This window comes from Toxorhynchites rutilus, chromosome 2 (genome assembly GCF_029784135.1).
Source record: "Toxorhynchites rutilus septentrionalis strain SRP chromosome 2, ASM2978413v1, whole genome shotgun sequence".
NCBI classification, from domain to species: domain Eukaryota; kingdom Metazoa; phylum Arthropoda; class Insecta; order Diptera; family Culicidae; genus Toxorhynchites; species Toxorhynchites rutilus.
The window spans coordinates 4,733,268-4,755,819 of record NC_073745.1 but is presented as its reverse complement, the minus strand read 5'-3'; the positions used below and the strand labels follow the sequence as shown (position 1 = coordinate 4,755,819).

Sequence of the window (22,552 nt, the reverse complement as noted above, 5' to 3'; positions counted from 1 at the left end):
GTGAATTAATGTAATGAGTATTTACGATTCAATGTATATGTATTGTTGTGAAATATGAATTCATGTGTGGATTGAATAAACTTGTGTGCTGAAATACTCTTACTGTGGAAGAAACATTAGCTGATAAGAGAACAGCTGACCGATTGATTGTGTGATTGTCATCGGCACTGCATTGGAGTGCAGTTTTGCTTTGCTAGGGTTTTCTCCCGACGGTGTTATGAATACTGGATTTTCGTCGATGTTGGGGGCCTGAAGCGGTGAGCCATCGAATTTCTTAGGCCAGGCTCCCCAACAGAGACTCTAGGTGAATAGACCAATTATTTCATACATGTACCTTAGGGTGCCAATGAATGTATGGGAAAAAATTAACCCTAAAATTTCAAAAAGTTACCCTATACAAAATGATCACCGCCTCGAAAAACACCCTATGCCGAATTTCAGCTCAAATGGACTTAAGGGAGAGTGGCGCAAAGCGGTCAAAGTTTGAGTTTTTAAAAAAAAACTAAAAATCACCCAAGGGGGGAGTAAAGGAAATCGGGGTTTTCGAACAAAATTTTTTGATGCCAAACTAAAATTGTATGAAACGTCGAGATCTAGTGTCCTCTAGAAAAAATTTTTTTGTCGAAAATCGGCATTTTGGGATTTAGTGTTTTTTTTCGGAGTACGAAACGTAAAGTATGGTTTTGGGTGCCAATAAAAATAGTTATCTCGATTTTTCATTCGGAACTTGCTACGAAATGTCGATTTGCACGATAATATACCCTATGCAAAATATTAGCTCATTCGGACTTCATTTATTGGTGTTACAAACGTTAAAATTTGAGTTTCTTTGAAAACCGAGAACCACCGGAAATCGGGATTTTTAACAAAAAAATTGATGCCAACTGTCTTAAAATTGCATGACACGTCGAGATTTACAGTTATCTAAAAAAAATTTTTTTGTCAAAAATCTATTTTTCAGACGGAAAAACGACCAAGTGCCAAAAAAACTTTTTTTTGGACAGAACAAATTCGAGATGACTGTAAATCTCGATGATTAATTTTTCGTTTTAAAAAAAACTAAAATTTTAACGGTTGTGACACCAGTAAATGAAGTCCAAATAAGCTAATATTTTGCAACATTTCGTAGCAAGTTCCGAATGAAATAACGAAATAACTATTTTTAGTGGCACCTGTAGAGTTGATGAATGTTAGTTTGGCAACCATGGCCGGTCAAGAGCGAGTGAGATAATCATAGAGACAAAGAGGTGAAATAGGCGACGGCGCGTAGAGAGTGGTTAAGCAAGAGAAGTTATCGGGGCAGAAGTTTAATAACCATCGGTGTGAGCGGTCGCTATAAAACGATAGCATTTGAGAGCGTGTGAAGATCTCTACAATTTGGCGCAGTCGAACGGATTAAAAAAGTATAATTTTTTTTATTGCGCTCCTGAGTGGTTTTATTTATGCATACTCAAACAGAGTGATAGCGGCAGCTTTTGATTGCTTAGTGATGATGTGTATATCAATTTATTCATTTTGTAAAGTGCAGGAGTGAACATACTAAAGCAGGAAGTGAAAGGAATCGTGATGTTGTTGTGTTGTGAAAACGATGCCAACCCGAAGCCAAATTGTGGCGGAAAAGATGCGAGTCCGGTTGAAGACCGAAGCGCACACCAACACTGGCAAAAGATGCGAGTCCGGCTGAAGACCGAAGCGTACATTGACAAAATAATAGATGCGAGTTCGGTTGAAGGCCGAAACACTATAAAATATGCGAGCCTGGCTGAAGAACGAAGCTCTCACAAGCAATAATCTGCCTGGCTGGAAGAACGAAAGTAGACAATCATGTGTGGAGGAACACGAGAATGAAAATGATGCACGATGAATTGTGAATATATGTAGAAAGCCTGTGTATTGCGGTAGTAAATAATCACGCTAATTAACAATACCAATAAAATGAGTTTTGAAGATTATGAAATCTCGGAAAAGCTTGAATCATCATGTTTGTACGGATTTTAATCTGGCAGTAGTACTGTGTTTTTAGATGTTGATTTTCATTGCTTATATAACAATTGATGGAAATCGTAAAGAAATACATTTTGCAGAAATTGGAAATACGATCAACTGGTATTGTTGTTTGTATTGAACAGTTTTGAGTTTTTAGCATTAGTAGAAAGTGGGATTCAGTTCTCTCTAACTATATTCTTATTTGTACTTAATCAAGCAAGTTGCATGAAACCATTAATGAAAAATTTTAAGGAATGTTTCCCCCCGAAGAAAATTTGATACTTGAGGATGGTAACGATGGAAGAAAAGAGGCTGAAAATGTGGTGGAAATTTTGCACAACGATGTGATCGAACCAGTTGTGGAACTTTCGGTATGGATATCGCTTTTCAATGAAGTATTGAAAGGGATGGATGATATTAGGTTTTACATCAAGATGAAGTATTATAATGAAGCGATACAGCGTGAACACTATCCACTGCCAATGATTGATACCTTCCTGAATAAGCTAAGAGAACTAATTAACTTTTCGGAAGTTCACATTAAGTCTGTATTTCACAATTTTGATTGATGTTTAGAATCAATTGTGCGCCGGATATTTTCCAGCGAGTTTTGTCAGAGATGTGATTGTGAATGAAAGCAAATGTTTGAATGAAGTACCTGAGCTTGAGATCTTACAGTTTAAAGGGAGTGTTGTAGCTCATCGGATGAAAAATCTATTCATTCGAAACTTCCGGATACTAAGGAAAAAGCTCGTAGTTTTAAAGAGCTTATTAACTTCGCCGGCCAATTTGTCCTCTCGAACTGAGGTGTCCAAAACAAATCAGAGGCGATGTTGAAGTGTTCGGCGAGAGCCATATGCAGACTTTTGAGGAATGTATTGTCAAACATAGGATAGAGTTTTTTCGACCCAAACGACGAAACAGAGCTGTCAGAAGGGGCAGTTCTCACCCAGCGAAACAGTGAATAAGTTCGCATAGGGTTTTCATAGGAACAATACATATGTGCGCTAAAGACACGTCCACATTACGCCAATCGGCCTTGGCCGCCCGGTAAAGCCGACTAAATGTGGACGTACCACCCGGGCTTGCCGACGTGCCGAAAACCGACTCGAATCAAACCGAACCCAACCCGAAATAAGTGGGTCCGGTTCGAGAAAGTCGAACCAAAACAAAACGAAGTAAATTAGCGTTGACGACATTGTGCTTCGTGCATCCGATGGGACTTCGGCTTCGTGAACCCGATGTGAAGCAGTTCGCTCACAAGGTTCACTGGAGCACATGACGCGAAAGGAAATGCCAGATCGGGCTATGCAAAATATTGCCATTGATTTTACACGGCAATACAAATTACGCAACGTTCTCATCGATTACTACAGCCACCCTTTCAACATTATTGAAATAAATGGTGCTACCACCGGTAAAATAATGGAAGCCTTTGAAATCATCACAGTTAACTTTTAACAACGAAGAGTTTTGTACTTATAAGTACGATTCCATATTAGCCCCATATCTATGGCCTAGTGGAAGGATGGAGTTAGCACATTTTGCGAACCTTGTGCATTGCCAAATCAACTAATAGATTGGTGCGAGGAAATACTATGCATATGCATGAAACGCGTGCGGTGACGAGTAGGGTAGGGATAGAACACCAATGGAACTGTTGACTGATGTATCATGCTGAATCACCGAGTCATGTTGGTGACGTGATGAAGAAACTGAAGGATGCCAACATGATGATAAATGTAAAGTTATACGCAAACCAGCTAAGATACACAAAGCTATCAGAAGTCAATGTTGGAAATGATGCTCATTAATTACGAAACTTGAATGTTCGAGACTAAGTTTAAATTGGAGAAATTCGCCGTGGCTGGAAAGTGCGAATAATGATATAGTCACAAATGGGGAAGATTTCTTGTACCATCGTCCTGCATTTCTCATGAAAAAGACTGATGATCATTCTAATCAACCTCAGATGGGAACATCAGATGCATACTGTGGTTCTACAATTGAAACAAAGTACCTGAAGAATTCTCCTGGGATATCGTTAGATGAGTACGACAGCCAACAAGAGACGCAGGATGGATTCTGGGAATACAGCATTCCGAAACGTCACATGCGCGATAGTGGTAGCCGGCACGATGTGGATTAAACTTGTACATGTAGTGCAACAGAGAATGCCGATTTAACTCCACTTTTGTTTGCTGTTTATTCGATGGAGCTGGGAAGGGATGTAGAGTTGATGAATGTTAGTTTGGCAACCATGGCCGGTCAAGAGCGAGTGAGATAATCAGAGAGATAAAGAAGTGATATAGGCGACGGCGCGTAGAGAGTGGTTAAGCAAGAGAAGTTATCGGGGCAGAAGTTTAATAACCATCGGTGTGAGCGGTCGCTATAAAACGATAGCATTTGAGAGCGTGTGAAGATCTCTACTGCACCCAGAACCATACTTTTCGTTTCGTACTCCGAAAACAAAAAACTAAATCCCAGAAAGCCGACTTTTGACAAAAAAAAATTTCGATATGACAGTAGATCTCGACGTTCTATGCAATTTTAAGACATTTGGCATCAAGAATTTTTTTTTTGAAAACTCCGATTTCCTTTACTCCCCCCTTGGATGATATTTTGATTTTCAAAAAACTAAAACTTTGGCCGCTTTGCGCCACTCTTCCTATTGAGCTGATATTTGGCATAGGGTGGTGAACATTTTTTATGGTGAAACTTTTTGAAATTCGAGATGACCATCTTCATTGGAACCCTAATGTACCTACTATATCAAATTTGATTTGAACAATTTTGGACGAAAAAAAAACGCATAAATCTATCCCATTTTGCTCGATATGTACGAGTGACCACTTTGCCCCCACTAGGTTACCACTTTACCCCCAAGTAAAAAATATATTCGATGTTTCACCTTTTTTTCTAATGATGAAAAATGTACTATTTCGAGTTATATAGTAGAAGCCGTTTGCTATCATGACCAACAATGAGTGGAACTATAATATTCTTTGAAAAACGGGAACTGAAGCAGTATGTGGACGCTGGAAATGGGCATATTTCTTAGGGTGACCACTACGCCCCCACTTCCTCTATTTAAAAACAAAAATGAATCGTGCAAACGTAATGCATCAGGCAAACTTACGAGGTCTGACGCTCGCTAAAGCTCGGTCGGACATTGCTAAAGGATCTATGTTTCAAACTAACCGGGCAATCAGTGGAACAGAGGTTTGCGTGCGAGAGACCGTCGCTTCAGACGGCGGGTCGGCGATCGACCCGGATCGCGTCATCTAGGCGGTTTGGGCCGCCTCGACTCCTAGTCCTTGTTAAATAGGGACTTCGCCTCCATTAAATTTCGAAAAACGAAAACGAAAAAAACAAAAACAACTTACAATAGAAATTACGCTCTTTTCTGTGAAGCATTTATACCCTTGATATTTCTGGCCTACTTGTGACATTACACTTTTTCTGAGCGGTTGTTTCTGATGTAGTTGTTTTCTGGTGCGATTTTTTCCGGTCACAATTGATGTTATATGCCACATTTAAAGACACTGCTAGAGTAATTTATTTCCCGCGACCTGGGTAACCTATGTTTAGGTATTAGGATGTAATAGCGAATTCGTTTTTAAAACTGAGTCAGTGCCAAACTGACTCTGTAATAAAAAAACGTTTTCAGTTTCACGAATGCGGTGGTTTGTTGGTGTGCGTTATATAGTCTGATTTGTTTATATTTACGACGGCAAATGTACAGTGTCGACGTCTGGTGGTGATATTAGTGCTTGGGAGGTAAATTGTTCTCCATCAGATCAGAAGGGCCAAGTGCAGTGTAAACATATAAAAGTTTGAATGAAAATTTTTACTTAATATTGTTTGATTACCTAACACATGTAGTTCTGACACTCACTTAACCATTTGTCGATGCATTTCCTGTTTGTTCCACAAATAATTACTATTATAATATAAAACCATCATTAGACACAGTTTTCGTTCAATATTCTGCGATATCGGAAAAAAACTTTTATTTAATCACATAAAATAAATATTCGATACGTTAAAGTAAATTTTCATTCATAATTTTGATTTTGAAATTTATTCCACCTGAATATCCATCATTATTTTCACCTCCCAATGAAAGCACACGTAGCTTAATGCCGTCTACTCTACTCTTCAAAATCAGAATCCGAATTGGATTACGATTCCAATAATACAAAAGCAAAAGCTTTTTCATTTTCATAGTCTTTATTTTTAGATTTTCCAAAACAATATTCGGAACTTGACAGTTCAGTATAATTGTATTGGTGAACCCGAGTGCCAACCCGTGAAACATCTCAGTGCGAAACTAACAGCTTTCGGGGCGAACTAGTGCGACACTGAGTGCGAAACTGAGTGAATAAAAAAACGTTTTGACAGCAGTTAGTGCGGCACTGGGGTTGAAACTGAACAAAAACGAATTCGCTATAAGTTAACATGCATAACGTGTTATTATATACAAACTGATCGCGTTAATGCATCCCAGCAGTCTACTCCGGGTTAGTAGGGCAAATCACTATCACCTGAAATCGAATCAAATTATTATGCATTGTCAAAAGCTCACATTTTGCTTGCTTATTTTATCACATTATTAATTTTCGACCAACACGGGCAAATGTATATCGCGAACACATTCTCGATCTGTGGGATGGAAGAGAGAAAATAAAACAACACGGCGGAAACAGAAGAAGAGATACAAAAGGATTATTACAAGTGAGGTTATCTCAGCGCCCTCGGTCGGTGAAATGAATGGTGAATGCATAATCCGTATCATGTCGGAGGAAATTTAGTCTCTGCTAAGCAGCGTTCGGAACTACAACTCAGTACGGTACAACATTGCAAAGCGTTACCAATCGACGATGGGAAGGTGGGATCTGCCTTCGCCTTGTCTCCACAAACTTACCTCTAGCGAGGCTACCTCTGCGTCCATTCGCGTCCGCGCTCAAACGTCGGATCTGTAGCGATTCACCACTGGGTGAGATGACGCTCTCTGTGGCCTGTTCGAAGGCATACCGATTGTTGGGACTTTCGTTCCACTTGGAGACCAGCTCTTTGAGATTTTCCTTGTCGATTTCGGCATCGACCTATAATGAAAAGGGATTTTAGTGCAACTACAATTTCCTCGAACCATTGACTACCGTGTTGTTATTATTTTCTAATAGTATTGGTTTGAAGGTGATCGAGGGTCTTCGGTTCGTTGGGTAATACTGTGGTTTCCGCTTGATCCACTTGTGCTTGAGGGCTTCCTCTGCAGTGAGTCGCTCTCTGAAAAAACCAGAAGATACAATTTATTTTTCAAAATGTGACAACATTATTTGTTCAAGTCTACTTTTGCTCCTTGACCAAACATCGGTTAATAAAATCTATCGCTTCCTCTGACACGGTGTCGAACGCTTCGTCCAGGAAATCGTAGCGTCCTATCGTGATATTTCCCATTGTTTGAATGTCATCCTCGCCAGCGAAGGGAGAAAGACCGGAGACTCTGCATGTGGAATCAATTCAAATCAATTTTAGAACTTCTATTTCAGATATATAAAAACGGTGAACAACTTACAGCACATATGCAATAACACCCACACTCCACATATCGGTCGCGAAGGAAATCGCCTCGAAGTTGACCACTTCCGGAGCGACAAACTCAGGCGTACCGAACAGCACCTGCAGTTTGTTGTCCGGATCATACTCCCGAGCCAGTCCGAAGTCGATAATCTTTATTCGGTTCCCACTCTCCGTGAGGCAGAGAATATTCTCCGGTTTAAGATCCAGATGGACTACGTTGTTTCCGTGAATGTACGCAATTGCATCGCAAATCTGTCGCATAAAGATCGCACAAGCCTTTTCCGTGAGGATAAACTTCTCGTCCAGTACACGATCGAACAGCTCGCCACCTTCAACCCTGGAAACAAAATGAATGTCAACACCGATTCTGGGAACCCAAACATCCGCATCGTATATACTCACAATTCCATCACCATGCAGAAGGTTCGATCGTACTCGTACGCCGCGTACAGCTGGGCGATCTTGGAGTGGTGCAGAACGTTCATCATGTGCACCTCCCGTTCGATGTTCCGCCGGTCGCCTTTCTTCACGATCTGAATGAATTTCGCGGCCAGCCGAGTGCCGGTGGATTTCTCCTTGCAGATGTGCACCACCCCGAATTTGCCTCTGTGGGAGATAGGTCGTTAAATAGTTATTGTTAGGTGGGAACAATTTTAATATTGACACGACATGAATTTTCTGCTCACTATCATCTGCTTGAATAACGAATGAATGAGGGCCAAAATTTTCCATTTTACTACTGTTTGAATAACAACTCATATTTCAGTCATTCATGATATTGGGTTGGAGAATAAGTTCACAGCGTAGCTTTTATTTAAACAAAAAACAATAATTATATCGATAAATTAATCAATTATATATCCACCGCAGTTAATTTTTTCCGCCAATTCACGACTGGTTTAGCGACCATTTTTCTTCAAAGGTGATTGATGTCGATGACACTTAACCCTTCCCAATTCGATGAAGAACTCACTCAAAAGTCGCCATTTTCAACTTGGCAAACCATTTGCGTGCTGTAGACCTTCTCCATACACGTAGCAAATGTCCCGGGCTGCCTCGGCAGAAAAGCAAAGAAGAGCAGGTGCCGAAAATGTCGATTTTTGCCTCCTAGGTATTCTATTTCTTAGAACCTAAAGAACCTAAAGAACCTAAAGCAGAAAGTGGTTCTATCGAATGCATACTTACGCTATAAAACACTATGATTTTTTCCACCAACCCAATACATCTGCCACAAACTAAAATATCGAAGCATTTAATTGCCAATGGTTGCGAAAATTAACCCAAACCAGATGACGTTTCTTGGATACGTTAGCATTTATTGGTAAAATGAATATCTAAAAAATAAGCAAGTAATGCAACCATGAAAGCCCAACCATGAAACCATTTCTTGATAGAACGTAGAGATGATTGTATCATTTTCAAATAAATTATTAATAACATAAATATATCTGAAAAATTTCTACGCATCTATTACAATTTCGTACCTTAAAACATTTCGAATCCGGAATCACAAAACCAGTTGTATCTCGGAAGTGGTTAAAGGTACATAAATGTTTCTATATCGATTCATTTTGCAGATAATTTATAGTTCTCTTCACTTTCGTACTTTTTTTTTTCAGATACCCTCCATCAAACTTTGGACTCTCTGTTGGTCAATTTCAGCAGCCATTTTATTCCACTATCTCTTCATGTCTGCAGCATCCCGAGTCACTTTAGCCCCCTTTTCAGTATCCGCTTGACACGGTATTTTGACGTAGAACTACGTCTTTCATTAAGGGTGCCAAATCAGGAAACAGGTCACGTTTTTATGAAATAAAGTTAACGTTAATAACTATTTTTGCCGCGAACGGATTTTGGCGATTTATATACCAAACGAATCGGAAATTTCCTAAGATTTGTTTGATATGCTATACATTACAATCCCATAGTCGGTATATGGTTTAAATTGATAAAAATTGGAAGCATTCCCATTTCCTCATACATTTGTTCTGTCCATTTGTGTGCTTTCCCGAACAGAGCTGTCAATAACGAGCAACTTATCGACGAGCAACGAAGGGGAAATCGTAAAATGTAAGGTCTCCGTGCACAAAGGAGAAGAAGAAGAACGAAGTGGAATATTTGCCTAGAGTATGAACAGTGGGTCTCGCTGAGGCAAACTTTCATTCCTCGTGAGGACACCGACTGAACAACATCGTTGCTGGGCGAGCTGGACGGTGAGGGATCGAATGCCTTTCTCAAGGCAAAGGGGGTGGACGAGTAATATGATGGACAAAGTAATGTTTTCCAAGAGCCTTTTTGAAGGTTAGAGACGAACGAACTGAAGAAGTTGAAAGTTTCTCTAATTCAACAAGCAAGGAAAGAAGACAAACTTTCAGTCTCATTATGTATTCAAAACAATGAATATCGCTTGTTCTTCCTTGTTTTGCGTCATCACATGTCTTCGTTTCGGATTAAGCTGTGGACGCGACCAAATTACTCATTCGCTGTTGTCTCTGGCATTGCAATCATTGCATCAAACTGACGCCATTGCATTAGAGTTCTGAGTTACACAATTGTGTGGGGAATCACCAAGCTAGGCTATCGTCAGCTAAAAATAAAATAAATGTTCTGGAATTTTGTCAGTAATATGGCGGATGACGGTAGAAAAAATCTCTCCACAAAGGATGACAACTAAGCTAATCTAGACTGGCAAGATTAACAGAAAGGCCTTCTGTTGAGAAGAGCGCAAAACGGAGTCGCAGTCGTAATGATAAATATAAACAAGGAGGGAAGATAGCGGGAGGGAAATACTTACGCTAGGGTATTAGTAAAGAATCACTGCTGAGGCAAATATTCAGCGTTTTTCCAAACAGTTAACATTGTTTGTTTTCTGCCTTCAATGCATTGAACTGACGCTATGGTGAAGCAGGTGTTAAGGTTGTGCGCCAAAAAATTATTTGGGGAATACCAAGTTATTCAATAATTTATATTAAGTTATTAATTTATTTGGGCACGCGTGCCTGTCGCAAAGCTGCTTTCAACTAGTATTGCATTTGCGCTAATCTTGATCATAATGAAGCAGTGCTACTCTTTTCGTGGTTGTTGAGATTGACAGATGGAGTTTATTTCGTTTATTTAGTCACCAAGAAAGTAAATGTCGGTCTGGAGTTTTGTATGCGATTTGGTATCGCTTGCCAGTAGACAGTTGCGCTTATCTCGAGCAAAGAATTGTTCTGCGAGTACAAGAATGAATCATCAAACAATTATCGTCAAATGATTCTACAATAGAAAAAAAAACATTTTAGAACGATCAAACTGGTGGAATGGTTATTTCAAATTTTCGTTGCATTATAAAATAATATCCGCAGTTATGAACAAGCGACTCGAATTAAACCACAGCGTAGTTCTACGTCAATAATGCGGTCGTGTCTTGAAAACAACCTCCTATAATTTTTTCGATTTCGAATAGCAAGGATTAACGTCTTTTTCAATGTAATCGACCCCATTGTCACGGTACCACTGAAGCGCCACTCGACTGTAGTGGTTGCTTGCCAAACCTGACCAAAACATCACCTCACCTTTATCAGTATTAATGAACGAGTGAAATGTTTCTGTAGGAACTCTTCTCTATACAGCCCATGGTCTTATTTCTGACGAGATCCTTGGTCTTCTGTCTACAGCTGCAAATTCCTTGCCAAATCAAAAACACTCTGGCAAACTTATCAGCTAAAACGAACTTAAATTTGCTAGGACATCTCCTCTGGGAATGGCCTTAAAGAATTTCGGACCTGGGAGCTGTCCAAAATCTTTAAATTATCTTGAGCTGGAAACAAGTCAGCAGAGGGCAACCAATGTTAACTCGCAACGCAACAGCCACTCCACCATAAGAATGGGCCCGATCAAGCTTCACGAGGTGAAAATCGGGGATGTACAGTGACTCAAACCAGGATTTGGACACCACAGTTTCTATTCATCTTCTTCTCCCCAACCGATTCTTTCCAAGTCCTTTTCCACCTGGACCATCATCCTTTCCTTCTTGTTCCTATCGGATTTGATGCGAACATCATCTTTGCAGGGCTGCTGTCCGACAATTTTGCAAAATGCCCTGCCCATCGCACTCGTCTGGATGCTGGGTTCGGCGTAATGTTGCGTCTGTTCGTGTTCATTCTTCGTTCGTTCTCCGTACTCCGTCCACCATATATTGTTCTGAGCACTCGGCGTTCGAAAACACCAAGTGCTTGTGGGCCCTCTTTGAGCACTGTCCATGATTCGTGCCCATAGCGATCAACCGGTCGGATTAGGGATTTGTACATGGCTTCCAATTATGTCCACGTCGTCGGCGAAGCAGATAAACTGACTAGACATGTTGAAAATCGTGCCCCGCATGTTGAAGCCCGCTCTCCGCATAACACCTTCCAGCGCCACGTTGAAGACCAGACATGAGAGTCCATCGCCTTGTCAAAGTCCCGTTTGAGTCTCGAACGATTCTGACAGATCACCTGAGATCCGCACTTCAGTCTGTATCGTTCCACGTTTTATCGAGTCGCTCGTTGCACCACGGCTGCGTTCAGAAGCGCTCGACACTCGTCGTCAAACGATTCATTCCGGTGTCATCGTTGTTCATACCCGATGACGGTCCCTGCTGTGCTGCTAATTGCTGCTTTCAAGGTGTTCCAGCATTCATCGAAGGGAGCAGCATCCAATTCGTCCACCCACGATAACGCAGCTTCGAGACGCTGTGAGTATGTTGCAGCAATGTTCGGCTCCTGCAGTCGTCGTAGGTGGTACCGTGGTGAGCGCTGGTGTCTTATATTATTGACGACTGACAGTTTAGAACGCAGTTTGACCATCACCAGGTAGTGGTCTGAATCGATGTTAGTTCCACGATAGATTCTGACGTCGATGATATCCGAGAAGTGCCGACCGTCGATCAAAGCATGGTCAATTTGTGTTTCTGTTTGCTGAGGGTATCTCTAGGTTTAACGGTATAGGAAACTGTGTTGGAAGGAGGTACTAAGTATAGCCGTGTTCTTGAAGGCAGCGAAGTCGATAAGTGTTAGGCCGTTTTCGTTGGGTTCGCTGATTTGTGCTGAACCTACCAGTTACCAGTAATGTAAAATTTCAATAATGTGTATGACCTAAAAAAACCTTCGAAAAGATACTCCGCAAGAAATATCACTTTCAAGTAACTCACTATATTGTGAACGATTCCTTAAACTATTTTGTATAACAAACATGGCAAAGCGTGTAACCCCAGATTAGCCTCCTTCTGCCAACAAGATCTACAAAAAACAACCACATGCATGTCTACTTGGTTCATCTGGTTTTCTCCCTCAATGTAATGGTCTCTCCGAGTTTCTGTCAAATTTCACGCAACATTAACCAAACTAAAAAGAGATATAGTGTTGCGTTCTTCCTCGTTTCTTTAAAAATAATCCCACAGCTGAGGACTGCTGTTGTTGTGATGATGGTTGCCAAACGAACGAACGCAACTACTCCATCATCGGTAATGCCATAAATCACGCTTTCAACCTTGCGCAAATTGAAAAATCCCTCTACTATCGCTTTTTTTCCTTAGCGTATGGGGACACGTGAGCAATTAGCCCGCATGCAGAAGCCAGCCCTCTGACGACCGTCCCTGCTGTCTCAGTTTTATTTTAGGATCCCGTGATATCACTGCGGTGACTGGGGGGTGAGGGAGGTGGACACGTGACTTCTGACTTAGCGTTGATTGGCAATGAATACCTTGGTTTCAGTGTCTCACCTTCCAATTTCTGTGCTGAGTTCGAACAACTGTTTGGCATCGACGCCTCGTTCTATTTGTACCTCCCGGTAGGGAAACGCTGGTGGCACATCTGCGGAACAGAGAAAAAAACAGAATATTAAAAAACCCGTCAGAAATCATATGTGTATGTTTTGCTTTGGTCCAACTGTGCGAGTGTCTGCCTCAGCTTCTCAGTCACTCGTAAACATGCCCAAGCAATTTAATTAAACAAACTAAATCTGCCGGAACAAACCGCCCCTGGTGCTCTAATTGCCCGGCGGGCCCTGCTCTTCCTCACTAATTGAAAAGAAAAGCCACAAATTGACGACACGTAATACAACGGACGGAAGGGCAGTGAGCTCTCTTGACCGTCAAAAAAAAAGGGGGAAGGAAAATCGGAATGTACTTCCCGTCTTTTCTGATTATTTTTTTTCTCTTCTTACAGGCCCCGGTCAGATGTAAGCGAAAAAGAAAACATTCTCGATGGCTGCCAAAAATATCGATTCGATTCACACATCGCAATAGTGGACATCTGCCCACTCTGTATTTCTATGGTTGATGATGGTGATGGCGGTTTTGTTCGACGCCCACCACCCCCACCACGAAGTGCAATTAACAAAGGAAAAACGGATGTTGTGTTGCTACTTCCACATAGATTAACAAGATTAACAAATGAGGAAGGCGAGTAACCGTTGATGTGGTTCAAACCAGTTCAAATTATATTTAGAGCAATCGCCGTTATGAATGTGTCTGTTGCATTTTTGTGAACATGATTTAAACTGAGTATTAGTATTAGCTATCGTTTACAACACATATTAGCAGCATTGGCTGATACTGAAATATAATTAATTGAGAAAAACGTTCTATAACTTTTGCATTTAAAGAATGGACTTTTTTCGGATGGTGATTCTACGCCCTTGCGAGCGGTCTCCGGCAGTTAACCGAAACATTCGCCATGGCGGGCGAAAACATGAGTGTAGTTCTTTCTTCGTTTTATTTATCAATCCCTTCTCAGTTTGCACGACAAAACTTTCGGAGTAGATCTTACGCTTCAGGTTTGCTCAGAAATTTTCGATGGGACGCAGCTGGGGGAAGTTGGGCGGGTTGCCGATTTGGGTACCACATCGATATTCAGCCGCTCCATCTCCTCTAATGAACGCTTCGAGTAGCCGACGCCAGATCCGGCCAGAGCACCGCGTATTCGCCCTTATGGTATTTCTTGATGAACGACTGATGGGGATCTTTTCTCTCGTTCACCCTCTTCAGCATCCTTTGGAGCTTCTTGTCGCTCAGGGTCGTCGGTTGTCCGGAACCGGGCTCTCTTTCGATGCTCTGATTGTTGTCCAATAGTGTCAAGATGTTGTAGAGTACCGCACGATGTGCGTTTTCCGTTTTCCGTTTACCGTTCTCTGAACGCGCACACATCTGAACGGAGTAGCTTCCCTGTTTTCGCCATCACGATTAGAGTTCGACTGATAGAGCTGTCAATTTTTTCTGCTTACTCATGGGTTACTATAATTGATGATGCATGGGTAGTTTCGTTAATGCGTGTGAAGGTAAACCCATGAAAAATCGACAATTTTTGTCCATTTTTTTAATGCAAATTTTATGTTGTGGCAATTAAATTGATGCTACCACGGAAAACATCAAGTACATATTCGTGGAGTTATTATGAATAAGTTAATGAATAAGTGAATTTCATTATTGAAAGACTAAACAGGAATCTGAACTATGAGGTTTGTTGCAACTTCTCACCTTGGTTACATGAAACCAAAAATCTTCCGCGGAAGACATCCACATAAACTGATTGTTTGCACAGACACTGTTTGCTTGCAGATATATTTTATTTCTTTATTATTTATTTTGGATTAACGTCTTTACAACATGGCCTGATTCACAGTGTCTCTCCAATTAACTCGAATCGTGGCCAACTCTCTCCAATCGCGCTACCATGTCCTGTCCCACCTTGTTTGTTGCGCTCCTCGTCGTCTCGTACCAGCCGGATTCCCGATGAACACCATTTTTGCAGAATAGTTGTCCGACATTCTTGCAACACGTCCTACCCAGCGTATCCTCCCAGCTTTGATCACTTTCTGGACACTGGGTTCACCGGTGAGTTGTGTGAGCCTTATGGTTCATCGTTCGCATCCATACGCTGTCCTCGTTCGCACCGCCGAAGATGGTTCATAGTAACACACGTCGTTCGAAAACTCGCGGGTCCTCTTCGAGTATTGTCCACGTTTCGTGCCCGTAGAGGAAAAACGGTCTTATGAGCGTTTCGTACAGGAAACATTCCGCATGATTGCTAAGTCTGTTTAACCTTAAGTGTTTGTGGAGACCATAGTAGCTACGAGTCCCATTGACAATGCGTCCCCGTATCTCACAGCTGGTATCATTGTCAAATGTTTACAGGTAGACAAATTGGTTCATTTCTTCGAACTCATCGCTATCGATCACTACACTACTAGCTAATTGGGTCATGTCGTGTTCGGATCCGGAAGGCAGCATGTATTTGGTTTTAGATGCTTTGATTCTCAATCCAACTCTTTCGGTTTCGTGCTCGTGTCTGGTGTTATGTTCAGCTACCGTCTCAAATGATCTGCCGACAATGTCTACGTCATCAGCGGAGCAGATGAATTGACTGGATCTATTAAAAATCGTAAAAATCGTAGTGGAAAGTAGACAAAAGAGACCACAACCTTGTCGAAGCCTCCTGTGGGACTCGAATGAATCAGATAATCCTCCTCATATTCGCACACAGCACCGTTAGTCAGTCTTGTCGGCTTCCGGGGAAACGCCATTTCTGGAGAATATGTCAGTAGTAGACCGACCTTCGATGAAGCCGGCCTGATAACATCCGACGAATCTGTTTGACGACGAAAGATAATTAGATGATGACACTTTGAAGACGGCATTCAGGACGGTGATTGCACGAAAGTTTCCAAAGTCTAATTTGTCACCTTTTTTGAAGAATAATTCCTCCTCCTGTTTACCAAATTCTGACAATAAGTCGATGCAGACAATTGACCTACTTTTCCGGGCCCATCTTGATAAGTTCCGCTCCGATGCCATAATTCCCGGTTAACAAATCAACTTAGGTTCTTAAGCTGTTTGATGGCATTCCTCACTTCACCTACCGTTAAGGGTGGTACATCTTCATTATTTACTGCACCAACGTAATCGCTTCCATCGTTATCTTGTTCCTCTTCTTGTACGCCATTCAGATGTTCATCAAAGTGCTGCCATCACCTTCCGGTCACTTCACGTTCGTTCGTCAGGATACTCCGGTGCTTATTCCGACACATTTATGCTCTTGATACGAAGCTTTTTCGGGTTGTATAGTGTTATCAGTAGAACTTTCGCGTCTCATGAGAGCGATGCAATTCGAGTTGTTCGAGTTGTTCGAGTTCTTTACACTCCTCTTCCTGGTGGCGCTATTTTTCTCTGAAGAGTTGGGTTCACTGTCTCCGCGTCTGTCTATATCGTTTCCACGCTCTGATGGGTTGCTTGACGCTGCCTTATGGGTTTTTAATCATGCTCCAACAAGCCTCAAGAGGAGCTTTGTTAATTTCAGCAGCGCAGCTACGAGAGATTGCCCGTAGTTTTCGACGAAATCAGATATATAGCAAAGCTAGAACCCTTTGATCCCTTTCGATGTATCAAACGATTATTTTGATGATCTCCTTGAAGATGGAAGATTGCCTAAGCTGAATGTGGTGTTCCATCAAATGATTCCGTTTGTAACATTTTGTGGTCTCTCGAATTGGGTTTATGAATAATTCTGCAGTACAAATTAATGATCACTTATTAAAGTCACTTATGTTCACATACCGCCCAAGAAAAAAACCTAGGCAGAAGAGCTCGGTACGGATATTTTACTTTATCTCATAATTATTGCATCAATTCTCAATTATTAACGTATGAACTGAGTTTAACCAATCGAACGAATTTGATGAAAGATTCTGGAACCTATTTTTAAAAATAAACTTCCTGTCAAAAAATAATAATTATCCGTTCCATCCCTCCGATGGTCACGCAGAATGCAGTTGTCGTGCAAGAAAATATTACCTCCCAAATCATATCACACCTGACGAGAAGTTAAAAAATTGGCAAGGCGACCACCATGATGAATTGACATCGCTGTCAATACGCCATCATGCATATTCCGTTTGTTTGCTTCCCACCTAGGATGAGCTCCAACTGTATTTGCGACGCCGGGTAATGGCTTCCGTGCGGCGCTTTCCAAAGAAATCATCACGAGCATCAAAATCATAAAGAAAAGGAGGTAATGGACTGCGAGGAGAAAAAAACATATGAATTAATATCCCACAATTTTTTACGACGTTCTGTATCCGTTACCCTTAGTGTAGCTTTCGGGAGGATGATCACGAGCGGAGAAATGGCGAGGGAGGTGACGACGGCTTCCAAATGATGGAAAATAGATATCTCTCGAAACCGACGCCAAGTAACTGTCACTGAGCTTTGGGATATTGGGAGAGATTTGGTCTGGCAGTGAATGTGCTAAAAATATGTCCGTTTTACGCCGAGATCCGATTTGGCTCAACTTGCGCTCGTTTCTACAGATAGAGGCTAATTAATCGATTAATAACGCAGCGGTAACAGCCAGCCATCCAAGATGGACGCCGATGCGATGCCAATAAATACATCTCAGCGCGTGTGTGTGTCATTGCGCAACACGTTTGATTATTTTTATTGCCATGACTACCAGGAAAATTGTAATTATTCGTCTGACTACTTAGATCGCGAGGAGGAGCAGAAAAACACGAAAACGCATCGAGGTGTGTTGTGTTCGTCAGGCTTGCCCATGTGTGCAATGTGTTTGAGCGATCTCAGTAGACTATGCTTCTCGAGCTGTGTACTCGCGGCGTGTCGGTGATGAGTAAAGGAAAAGTATTTTAGTAGAAGTGCAAGGTCAAATTCCGGCCTTAGTTTCGGAGGAACGCTGAGCCGGTCCGTGCTGCTTTTCGTGCATCTCAACATGTTTTCTGTTGTGTTCTCGGCGGCTAGGTGAGAGTCGACAGTAGTTGGAAGTTTTTCACACCACGCACCGACTCCCACCTGCCTGATTATTTCATGGACAGACCCGAGACTTTCAGTGCTGGGTGGAAAATTCCTCCGTCATATCTCTTGGACACCAGAAGACAAATTAGCGCCCGAAATCGAGCGCTCATTCAAACCAGAACCAGCCGGTGAGGAAACATAACCAAATTTCTATATCACTACAGGAAGCGGTAATGGGTGCTAAAAATAAAAATCAAACGGTGATGTGGCATGTAGATGAACCGAATTTAGTAAACATGCTCGCGCTTCGAATTGTCGCTCGTCCAGTCCTCCGATACCTCATTTGTATAAATGATTACTTTTAATACCTTCAGTAGTAATTGTAGCTTTGAACAACTAAAACGTTCGTTCCGGAGAGCAAACTTTTTTGATCGACAGACAGGAATCATGAAATTATCGAACATTACAATTCTAGAGCAACATGTCTAAATGGCCTAACTCGAAAATGCAAACAAACTTTTTATTACATTTTTTGTTCGAGAACTCAACCATCTATCCATATAATTAACAAAAACTACTAAGAATAGATAGAAAAACACGTGAAAATCATTTTGAAAAAACGGCCTAACATATAATGCTTAACTTTTAAATAGACCGTTTTGATGCAAAAGAATCTAAATTCAATTGGATCTAATAAAAAGTTATACCCATTTATTGAATGCATCCGTTTTATATTTTCTGTCAACTGTTTGTTTTTCCACAGATATAACAAGGTATAGCTGATCAAATTAAATCGTGTCAACCAAATTATCACTATGGATTGCAGTCACGGGCTCAACAAAGGATTACAGAGGTCATTGGGTAGATATATTTTCAATTCTTGTTTATAAATACGCTTAATATGTTTTGTTTCCAGAAGCGGGCGAGCAATATTAAAACTGGTGTTGTTTGCGAAACTTCTACCGTAGCACAATCGATGTTACCGGAATGGAAATATCAAAGGACGACGGATTGCCCCAGAAGATCTTTGTTTTGTGCATTTCCTACCTGAAACCAGCGCACATCTCCCGGCAACAGGGTGTTGACAATGTTGGATTCTGGCTACCAAGCAGGTCGCTACGATTGAAAATATTGAGAAAATAGAAGCAACTTGCACTACGATGGGAAACGGCTAAGTACTCATCACAAAAATTCGTATAAAGTAGCGCTCTAGCAGGTACTGGATAGGATGACAAAATTGTCCGCAAGGCAGAACGATGCAGTCGAGGAGAATCGTATCGAAGCGACGAGCAGGTAGAGTTAGGCCGATGATATAGTAAACGCGAAGCGAAGCATTGCGGAAAAGCGAATTGAACAAACGCGAATTACAACGCGAACTATGACATAGTGAAAGCGTTTGCACGCGCGTTCTTGATGTAAACATTGATCGTAGGGGCTCGTTTGTGTTGTTATTGTTTTTTATTCGCAGTGTTCGAAATGGATTCGTCGGACGAGGAATATTTTGCCTCTCCGGGCACTATTGATTTTATTTTTAATAAGGAAAGGAAATTCGCTGTGCATCCCATCAACCGGATTAGACGAACTCCTTTCCGAAGGTATCCCGGAGACTTTTCCACTTTTTTTTTTAGCAGCATCCGCTGAAAAGTAAATACACTGTTTGGATGAGCCATAAAACATTTTTATTTACAACTTACAAGTAACATCCCAGCAAACATTAAATCGCATAACAAGCGTATATATAACATCATATGTCCTAAAATTTGGTTGGCATATAATGCGCCTAACTGGCATATGCATGCAAAAATGGAGGCCATATACATACATGGCAAATGTTTACCGAATTAGTTTGGATGAATATGCAACTTTGACTGGCTATAATAGCGATTATGTTGAAATTGAATTGCGATCTAATTTGAATATATTCATGAATTGTCAAAGCACCAAATACGACTTTTGCCATACTCATATGCGATTTATTACAGACATAGAAAATAACAAATGGCGCAAAATATTTTCGTGAAATGTTTATTATAGCCTCACGAATCGCCATTTTTACATATATGAGTATTTATGTTTGTAGAAATAATAATTGTTTGATTGACTTGTGTTGGGAGTGGAATATGAATGTTTAAAATGGCACAGATAGATGTTTGGTGAAAACTGCTGCGATGTGGGTTCGAACTCCGGTCGTCTGGATTACCAACTATCTCGCTCGGCTATCTGAAATTTGATTCAACAGCAGTTAAAACTTTCGAGTGCATCAGCATTTCATTGACATTTCAATATGATGTAATATGTTCTTCATTAGGATTTAATATGATTTACTGTTTCATGATTATCTTCAGCATGCAACACGATTTACTACAGTACTGAATCGATTTAAATTATACGCTTATACGACACACAAACGCATATGATGCGGATTAAATATATTTTACGACAATGTACATCATAAAATTGATGTTTATTATACCGAATTGCGACTTTATTTGATAATGGTATATAAAATCGAGTTTTTACATTTTATGCGATTTCAAATATACACGATACATACTTTGATTGGTATTATATGCGATTATGATTTATTCGGATTTCTTGTAAGACTTGGCACGTGCAAAATTATACGATTTAATGTTTGCTGGGATCTTCTCCCAACTCAGTGGAAACTTCTCTCCACAGCTTTTCCACAACCGATTTGTTACGATAAAGTTTCGTTGTTTTATCCCACAAGAGCTTCTTCGCACACACGGAATAAATTAAGTTTTCCGCATCGATTTCCATTTCCGAACACTGTCAGCACAACAAAACAAACAAAACACTGCCCAGTCGAAGCACCTCTAGCGTTTACACGCGTCAAAACACAACTCGAACTGCTTCGCCGCGTCAGACGGCCCGTTCGCGTTCGCGTTCGTTATATCAGGTAGACGCGATTCGCATACATTTTCATCAAAAGTGCTTTGACGCAAGCAGACGCAAACGCGTTCGCTCTCGCAAACGCATTCACTATGTCATCAACCTTATCTGTTTTAATGTTTCTGTCATTAGAAATGAATATTATGAAAAAAAAATCAGTTTACAAGCCATATCAGAGGTATTACCGTCAACTGTACTAAACTGAGTCTCCAGTCATAGAAAGGAGTTTCAAAAAGATGACGTAATGAATCTTGAACCAAGAATCTTGTTGATGTTTTGAAGGAGCATAATATCGTAGTCAAGCTGTCGGAAGATATCAAACAGAAAAAATTGAATCATTCGCGAATATCGTTGCTTCCACTCCTAAACAAGCGTATAGAAATCCAACTATTTCGCCAGCGTTGGATCTGTCATTGTCCTCAATGAAGGATTGATCCATCGTGCAATCAAGTGAACGGAAGCAGATCAGTGCAGAGATGTTCCGCTATTAACAAATGAAGAATGGACTCCAGGAAGTGATGATGTAGACTATTGGAAATATAGATGAATTTATATTTTTGTTCTTTCAAATTTAAATACTGATACTGAATAAATATTCTGATGTGCATGATCATGATCCTGGTTTTTGAGAAAAAAAAACCTCACAACTTGCTGTCAAACCAACAGCTTTCCGAAAACAAATAGAAAGCAATAGAATAGAATCTAAAAGAAAAAGGCTTGGAAAACAACGGCTACAATGGAGCCAAGGTTGCAGCACGCAACGCGAAGCGAGAATTTTCTTGTTCAAAGCACGAATACGATATACGTTTCGATTTCCTCTCAAAATAAGCTACCAAGAAACTGTATATACCGTAAATCGTCCTCTGCATCCTGCGCAGGTTTTTTTTCTCTTGACACACCTGCTGTGCATACTTTGAAGATCGCGCTGCTTGGCAAAGATGCTATCAAATTCCTCCGATTTCGGTGTAGGCAGAATACGATTTTCATATTTTTGGCTTTAATGCAGATCGGATTTCTGTTATAGTTGCTTCTCGCTTATCGTCGGCACAGATTCCCAAAATATATATTTTTTCGATATCAAGCAATGTTTTTTTAATTGTTGCTAAAACATTGCTTTGCAAAGTTGTACTATTCTACCAACTCCTGGAAGATAATATCTCACTGTGTATTTGTTTCTGGAATCAAGAGCCTGGAACAAATAAATTTAATAAGAATTGAGATAGCAAAATTTATTCACTGTATGATTGACTTGCAGAAATGTCTTTCGATACTCTATCTTTACATCTATCTCTACTACGTACACAT

The 22,552-nt window shown here is 40.8% G+C and overlaps 1 protein-coding gene across 10 annotated transcripts in view; it reads right to left on the bottom strand.

Moving 5' to 3' along the window:
* LOC129767416 (death-associated protein kinase 3) overlaps nt 1-22,552 on the bottom strand; it is a 62,375-nt gene that overhangs the window by 13,468 nt on the left and 26,355 nt on the right. For all 10 annotated transcript variants that reach the window (XM_055768307.1, XM_055768302.1, XM_055768305.1 and 7 more), the window contains exons 3-8: nt 13,313-13,403; nt 7,972-8,175; nt 7,565-7,906; nt 7,340-7,492; nt 7,149-7,275; nt 6,914-7,094 (exon numbers count right to left, since the gene is read on the bottom strand). In XM_055768307.1, coding sequence (XP_055624282.1) covers nt 6,914-7,094; nt 7,149-7,275; nt 7,340-7,492; nt 7,565-7,906; nt 7,972-8,175; nt 13,313-13,403 — 1,098 coding nt within the window. The remainder of the gene's footprint in view (nt 1-6,913; nt 7,095-7,148; nt 7,276-7,339; nt 7,493-7,564; nt 7,907-7,971; nt 8,176-13,312; nt 13,404-22,552) is intronic.